A 7,154-nucleotide genomic window follows, 5' to 3' on the forward strand; every position below is an offset into this window, starting at 1 on the left:
GAGGACACGGTGTTTTCCGTGTCCTCGAAACAGGGCTCATTGAGCAACGAATTGGTGAAAAAGGTCCTGGTGATGTTGTGGTGACTTTAGACACGCGAGCCTCATTAGAGGTGACAGTTGAATGTGAACTGTAGGTGTTCACAATCTTGATGGAGGGGATGTAACGGGATTTTACGTACCCTGGTGTGAAGTGTGTGGTTCGCACAAGATGGTGTGACCACACAATGGTATGGATAAGATATAACAAGAAGTCAGTTTGTGGTTGGACTGCCAAACATTTAATCAGGTTTTCTATATATAGGAAAGCCTATAGATTTAGGTGAAGGCGGTTCAGACCTAGAAATACAGTTTACGTATTAAACGGAGGAAATATTTAGCCTTAGGTTGAGGTGGTAATTACTCTTGGAGTAAGTGGATTGCGTCTAAGTGTCGAACGAAGGTCACCGGCCTTCACCAGGCTTCCTCTAAGCGAAGCCCCGCTGCAGATTTTCCCTGTAACGTTGCTTTCTTAGTGCTGCTAGACAGAGTGCGAACTCTGCGCTTGTCGTGTGCTGGGCTGCTAGCTGATGATTAGGCTTGAAGCTACACGAGAACAACTTTGATTTGCGGTTGCGAAGGCGCAGATTAGATTTGCATGCAGAGGGAATGAAATCAGCTACATTCAATTATCTAACTGTAGTACCGTATGTTTCGAGGGTAGTTTCCGCTGACGACTCATAAGTGCGGTGCAATACGCCTGCAATCCTTTTTTTCCACTGCTGAGCACTGACCCTCGTGTTTCATGCAGCAGAGCTATTTCGCGTGCGGTATCTTTCTGCTCTTTCTGAATCTCTTTGATGTGGATTTTGTGTTGGCGCCAGGCTTCAGCTGCATAGCCTTTCTGCAGTTTCCGTTGGTAGCTACATTAAAAAAAAATCAAAAATTATCTTGAAAGATTCACGATGAGATCTTCGTATCATGTATACACGTACGACATTTGAAAGGTGTCTTCACCACCTACCACACAGTCTGCTGATGGTGTAGTGCGATGCACAAAATTGGCCTTAGTTACATGTTTTGTTGGCGAACGAAAGTACTGCTTCATGAGAGGGCTTAATTGAGTTGTGTTAAAAAGAGTACGCTGCTGATGACGCCGAACGTGGTGCGAAGTGCCAGATTCGTCCATGTCGAAATTGGTGTGGTGAACCCATTCCTCCTGGCTCTTTGCAACTTCGAGATCCAGAGGAGCAGCTTCAATTACTAGTGAAGACTCGGTCGCAGACCCGACGAGATATTTAGAGGCCTGCGGCGATAAAAGCTGTTGCAAATTTAGATCTTCATCACCCTCACCGTACCTACTAGTCCTAGCCCCTAATGCTGTTTTAATGAAGATCGCTCCTGTTGACGCCGATGCTGCTAACTTCGCCATTGGCCTTGTTCTTGTGCCGAGATCATCTATTATTTCTTCTGGGAAGTAGTGTCGTCTCATAGACTGCACTGACGCTAGGTTTATCTTAAGTCCAAGGAGCAGTTGGCACACGAACAGGAAAACACCATTTTTGAAATTGAGAGTGTATAGATGACGTGAGCCCGGAAAGAAGTAATAGAATCCAGAGCATATACTACTAGCAATGGCGTACGGGTAAATACAGAGCAAAATATCCATGGTTTTCCGCGGCATTGCAGTAATCATTTTAACATGTTTCGCGCTTATTGCATCTGCAAGCGCTCTCTGTTGCGCCCACGAGTCTTTCTGATAGAACTGACAGAATACTAGCCAGAAAACGTCTTCAAAAAGAGCTACTGACACTTCGGACAACAAAAAGCGTTTAAAACTTGAACGCCAAAAGTTGATGTGAATTCGCTCATATGTGTATGTCAGAAGCAGGTAAGTGTTCAAGTTGATGATGCCCCTGTTACTCGTCGTACTTCCTTCATCTTTGTCATCATTGATCCCATAAGTAAAGCTTTCTACCGTACGTGTGATGTAGCTTTCAATGCCGGCTTGCAGTTGCTTCTCAACTAGACTGCGCGCGTTGCGCCTATATTCGCTTTTGTACAAATCCATCTTCTTTTTCTGAAGTACCTGCTGCAAAGCAGAAGCATAAATTGGATAGTTAACATTGTACATACTATCTCCGTAGATCATAGCTCACCGTTTGTGCAATCTCATCTGAGCCAAAAAGTCGTTCTAGCATCGCTTGGTTACTCGCGAGCGTCGTCGCCGAGATGACTCGGCTTTTGGCTGCTGTCGCTCCCCTATTTTCCAGTATGTCAACAAAAGGTGGAACCAACTTTGTACAGTAATCCATATCGACCCGTAAGTCGCACTCGAGACCGTGCATACGATTGCGTGCTGTAGCACAAGCGAAAATTTAATCAATGAGTGTGCCACTAGTCAAAGTCACATCACTATATTTGCATATCCAGACCTGTCGTTTGAATCGAGCCAAGGCGCGCTGAGACAATGCTGACCATTTGTGCTGTTATGGCTTCGTTCTGGTTGTATGGCTGCTTCAACGCTTGCTCATCATCTTTCTTGCCTCGATACGTCATCGTTATTTGAACAAGCTTTTATTACATGAATGCTATTTTTACAGATTATTGACTTCCAAGGAGATGAGTGGTGTGGTGTCCTATCACCAAGTACAATTTCTGGTGGTAAACATTTTTCTCAAATGTGGTAATTCAAATTCTTAACTTCTTAGTTTTCGAAAATGAGGAAAAAATAACGTCACTGTGTAGGCATCAAGGCAACAAATTGCGTCAGCACAACTTACAATTAGTCCTACAATCGTTCATGTGCTTGAGTTCCTTCACTCGTTTCCTACTACGCTGCAGTTTCTGCACCTTTTACGCATTAAAGACCCATCAATTCATAAATATCTTCCTTCACCGCAATTCACGCAAAAAGTTCCAACAAACATGCTCGACACATACCGCAATTCGAAGTTGTAATTCGTAATAGCAAATGCTTTCCTCAAGCTCTTCGACCTTCGCCTGTAGGGTGGTAACTTGTGGATTAAAATATAAGGCATCATGAAGCTGACTCATCAGTTCGCTGATCTCTGTGCGAAATTTTCGATGAAGCTCATGCTGCAACAATGTTTGACAAAATAATTAGCATACTCGTATAGATATATTGGTATCAATACCACCTGCTGATTGATTAGTTGCGCAGCAACTTCTTCTCCAAGTGTTGCGACCTCGCTGCACTTTGTTCGTAGCGTGCCTTGCTGCTCCAGAAGATAAAGTAGTAGACTATCTTTCTCGCGAGGACCGATCTTCACAAGCGCCTTTTTTAACACTAGCACATTGTATTGGTTATTATTGCCCTTTTGTTGCTGTTGATCCATCTCATGCTGCCACAAGTTTTGAAATTGAGTCGCTAGATCTTCAACTAGTGGTGAAGATTGGGATAAAACAGAACTAGGTAAAACGTGTTTTTCTGCGCTTGAAGAATCCTTGGGGTTGATGTCGACAGGCAATTGCGCTTTGTTGACCATTTGTTGAGTGGTCCTAGTCTGAATGGTAGCATGAGCTTTCATCGCTCGCTCCAAGCGAATGGTAGCTGGATCCTATTGATTAGGCCAAAAATTTAAACTCTCATAAGCAAACAGGACTGACTGCCCACGTACGGAGCTTTGTTCACCTAACCCATTTCTACTGGTTAAGGACGAGGAGGGCGATAGCAATGACATTAGACTTCGTCACTCGGAAGGACAAATATGCTATATGACACAACAAGTTTAGTAAAGGTTGAATATAGTGTACCTTTGCAAATGTGATACTACCATGTAAATGATCCATTCGCGCTACTGTACGACTTGGATCTTGCGATGAATGGTCGCAATAATTCTACGCATCCTCAGTGACATTAACTGATTGGTTTGGGGGTTCCATAACAGTCCAAATTGCGTTCGACTACAAGAAAATGGAGAAGGAAGATAATTTTGCTGTAAAACAGATCGATATGACTGCGACACGGAGCAAACTTGACGGACTTATGGGCAGCTTTACAACTTTTGATGACGCTATGCGCATCGGAACACGAGTAAGTTTTGTTTGAGAGAGTCTCTCGTTGGAATTTTAAAAGGATTTCTGTATCGCTTTACGCGCATATTAATATAGCAACGACGAGAAAAAAATGAAAATCGGCTAGCAGAAATGCGACTAGAAATGAATCGTCTAGAACAGAAACTTGAGGCAGAGATCAAAAAGCGGATTGAGATGACCAAGTCGCTGCAGAACTACTGTGACGAGCAATTAGCGCAGATGACAAAATTGTTTCAAAGTTTGCTCAATGATCGCGCAAAGCAAGTTCACGATCGACTCGGCATTCTTACTCAAGAAATAAATAGCCTTCAGGCGCTTGTGGCTAAAGAGAAACAAGAAATCCCAGTCACGATCGAAAACAAATCAAATGAACTTACGAAAAAGCTTGCGGTATTTATGGATTCATTTGAGGTCGAGCGGCAACGAATCGCAACTCAGGAAACAATTATTTTGAAGCGCTTGGATGATCACGAGCATGTGACAGCAAAACGTTTGGAGAGTGAAAGGGTGACCAGGCTTAATGCACATTTAATATCGAATGTCGAAGATGCTAATTGTGGTTGTATTTTGCATTCAAGCACGATCGCGAAAAACAGTACTCTGATTTAAAAATTGCACTAGACACTTACACTTCTACTCGGACACGTGGAGACGAAAGGTTTAACGCTTTCATGCAGAGGGAAGTCGCAAAAATTCAAAATGCGTTGGTCTCAGAAGCTCAGGTGCGACAATTTCGTCAAAATTATTATGTTATACTAATTTGGCTTTTTCTAGGCTCGGGAACGCGAAGATGATGAAATTGTGGAGGCGCTTAATCGCTACACCGCCAAACTACAGGACAGTCTCAAGGCTATCACAAGTCCAGACGCTTAGAATATATCCCATATAGAAGGATTTGTTTTAAAGTCCTTTATCACAGTTTAAATTGTATTGAAAAATCTCAGAAAATGATACATTCACTTTTTCATCGCAAATCACTAATGACTACCAAGCTACAGACAGCAATAGCGGAGCTCAAGGTTGTGGCCCACCGATTGCGTGACTACGAGCCAACCAATGAATCGTGGAAGGAGGTTGTGTGGTCAGCTTGTGTATTAACTTATGGTTCTGGCTACTCTGAAGCTAACGTCAGATTTATCGTATCGTATTCCTTGATTGTTACGACTTAGGCTGAAAATCTAGCGCTTGAGGTTTGTGACCACGTAGAAACATTACTTTACTCGGAGGAGGGGATGAACAGGCTTCGTAAAAGCGATGCTTTGCAGGAGATGAAGTACCTCGTACCAGATGTGCGAGTTTATATCCTTGTCTGCGAATATAATAAGACACTAATTTTGTGTTTATGCATTAGGTTGCCCGTGAAGAAATCGCGGAGCTAAAAGTGTCTGATTTTGTGCTGGGGATCATTTACGAGAAGCCTTTTACGGTTTATGACCGTATCTATCGCAATTTCAGCGTAGAGGTTATTCACCCGCATTTTAATGATTCTTGTTATATTCTATTGATATGTACACGTTTTTTCTAAGTATGGGAAAGAGCTGTCAAGTGAAGCACGTAAAAGCTCCAGCCTTATCAAGTCCTCTTACGTGAGTCATCTATGAGATAAAGTGCGTGAGTCAACATTTACATATAAAATGTAGGTGTATGGAGAGATCAATTTTTTTTCGTTTGCCGGAGTCATTCGATGGATAGCTCCCAGTCTGCCAGAATTTGCCATTTTTTACGACCTGGTAATTTTCTGCGCCGTATACCACACGAAAACGCCTTTCTTAATTACGACGTTTGCATAGGGTTCCGGCACTGGTAAGGCAGTTATTGCAGCGAGTTTGGTGCATTCATTTGATCAGGCCATCGGAATCGAGCTGCTCGAGGTAAGTAAGTATTGATTCTTACTGCCCGCTAGCCCACACGCAGTTACATATCATTTTCGCAGCCGCTTGTACGTTGTGCTGAAAAGCGAAAAATGGCCTTAGAAAAACTCAAGTCTCCATTACTCAAGACGGACATCGACTTTATCGCAGGCAGTGTACTCACAACCAATTGGGAAGATGGCGATGTTGTATTTTGTCACGGTACCTGTTTCAGCGATCAGTACGATTGAAATTTGTGCTGCTCTAGATGAGGATGGAGCTGTGTAGAGCGATAATTGGTACATTGTGTGCATCATTCATTTAGGGATTGGATCAAAATTTCAGTCGCAGCAGAGAAGCTCAAACAGGGCGCGTTTTTCATCTCCACAACGCACGTGCTTAAGACAGGTCTTTTTGAGGTTGTAAAAAGCGCTAGCTTGACTATGAGTTGGGGAAGTGCGACCGTCTACATTCATGTACGTCAACTTACATAATGGGATAAATCAATTCTTAACATCGTGTCCACAAAATACCAGCGCCGACGCAAAATTGGTCGCTGGGCTGCTCAAATGCTGCGCGGTGGGCGCCCAACACGCACGGATTTGCTGCAACAGCTGCCAAATCGCCATCAATCAAATAATTTGGTGGAACACGCTAGCAGTACGAGTACAAAGACGGGTACATCAGAAGAATGATCACGAAGGAAGGTTGTTTAAACCCTACTGCAAAGATGGATAAATTATTCCACATCTCGGTGGAGTAGGGTCACCGTACACATTGCACAAGGGAAACTTTGATTCTCAGAGTCCGCGTTCAACGAAGCACAACGGTTCGGATCGTGCGCTCCCTCTACCGTAACACAACGTTTAGTTAGCTCGGCTAGACTATATATGCGTTGAATATAAAACTCGCTTTATTTTCTGATGTATTGCTCACAGCCCGCATGTACCACGGCGAAAATACCTATTTTCAGTGCTTGTGAATATCACATCAGTGCAATGTAAATTTCGTACAATTGTACAAAACGTGTAGAGAAAAGGTATGCAAGATTATGATACTTGCCCCGTTACGAGTGTTGACCCGATAAGGGCTCACGTTCATTTTATCTTTTTAACACACTGCGCAAAGTGACTACTGCGCAAAGTGACCGCTTCACATGCATTCACTGCGCCTGGAGTTACTCTCCTCTATCTGCATCTCAATGTTCCTGCTATGTGTGACGGGTCACACGGCACCTTGCACAGAGGAAGCTTGACTTCCAAGAGTATA

General features: G+C 43.3%; 4 protein-coding genes across 4 annotated transcripts; 2 read left to right on the forward strand and 2 right to left on the reverse strand.

Moving 5' to 3' along the window:
* Positions 1–661: 661 nt before the first annotated feature.
* On the reverse strand, positions 662–1,408 carry PHALS_06147 (uncharacterized protein; the record flags this gene model as incomplete). Its single annotated transcript, XM_024719385.1, has 2 exons — positions 662–899; positions 972–1,408. The coding sequence occupies 2 exons, from the start codon at positions 1,406–1,408 to the stop codon at positions 662–664; spliced, it is 675 nt and encodes a 224-aa protein (XP_024584689.1).
* Positions 1,409–1,875: 467 nt separating this feature from the next.
* On the reverse strand, positions 1,876–3,789 carry PHALS_06148 (uncharacterized protein; the record flags this gene model as incomplete). Its single annotated transcript, XM_024719386.1, has 11 exons — positions 1,876–1,892; positions 1,960–2,068; positions 2,136–2,238; positions 2,298–2,335; positions 2,412–2,449; positions 2,760–2,829; positions 2,920–3,075; positions 3,138–3,557; positions 3,618–3,645; positions 3,704–3,710; positions 3,774–3,789. 11 exons carry the CDS (start codon positions 3,787–3,789, stop codon positions 1,876–1,878), a joined length of 1,002 nt encoding a protein of 333 aa, XP_024584690.1.
* Positions 3,790–3,913: 124 nt separating this feature from the next.
* PHALS_06149 (filament assembling) lies at positions 3,914–4,908 on the forward strand (the record flags this gene model as incomplete). Its single annotated transcript, XM_024719387.1, has 4 exons — positions 3,914–4,033; positions 4,111–4,542; positions 4,614–4,757; positions 4,810–4,908. The coding sequence occupies 4 exons, from the start codon at positions 3,914–3,916 to the stop codon at positions 4,906–4,908; spliced, it is 795 nt and encodes a 264-aa protein (XP_024584691.1).
* Positions 4,909–5,015: 107 nt separating this feature from the next.
* Positions 5,016–6,580, forward strand: PHALS_06150 (hypothetical protein F443_05549; the record flags this gene model as incomplete). Its single annotated transcript, XM_024719388.1, has 9 exons — positions 5,016–5,108; positions 5,205–5,324; positions 5,387–5,497; positions 5,562–5,621; positions 5,676–5,765; positions 5,826–5,906; positions 5,969–6,126; positions 6,211–6,361; positions 6,422–6,580. 9 exons carry the CDS (start codon positions 5,016–5,018, stop codon positions 6,578–6,580), a joined length of 1,023 nt encoding a protein of 340 aa, XP_024584692.1.
* Between the last annotated feature and the right edge of the window lie 574 nt (positions 6,581–7,154).

This window comes from Plasmopara halstedii (genome assembly GCF_900000015.1).
Source record: "Plasmopara halstedii genome assembly, contig: Scaffold_2956, whole genome shotgun sequence".
Classification (NCBI taxonomy): Eukaryota; Oomycota; class Peronosporomycetes; order Peronosporales; family Peronosporaceae; genus Plasmopara; species Plasmopara halstedii.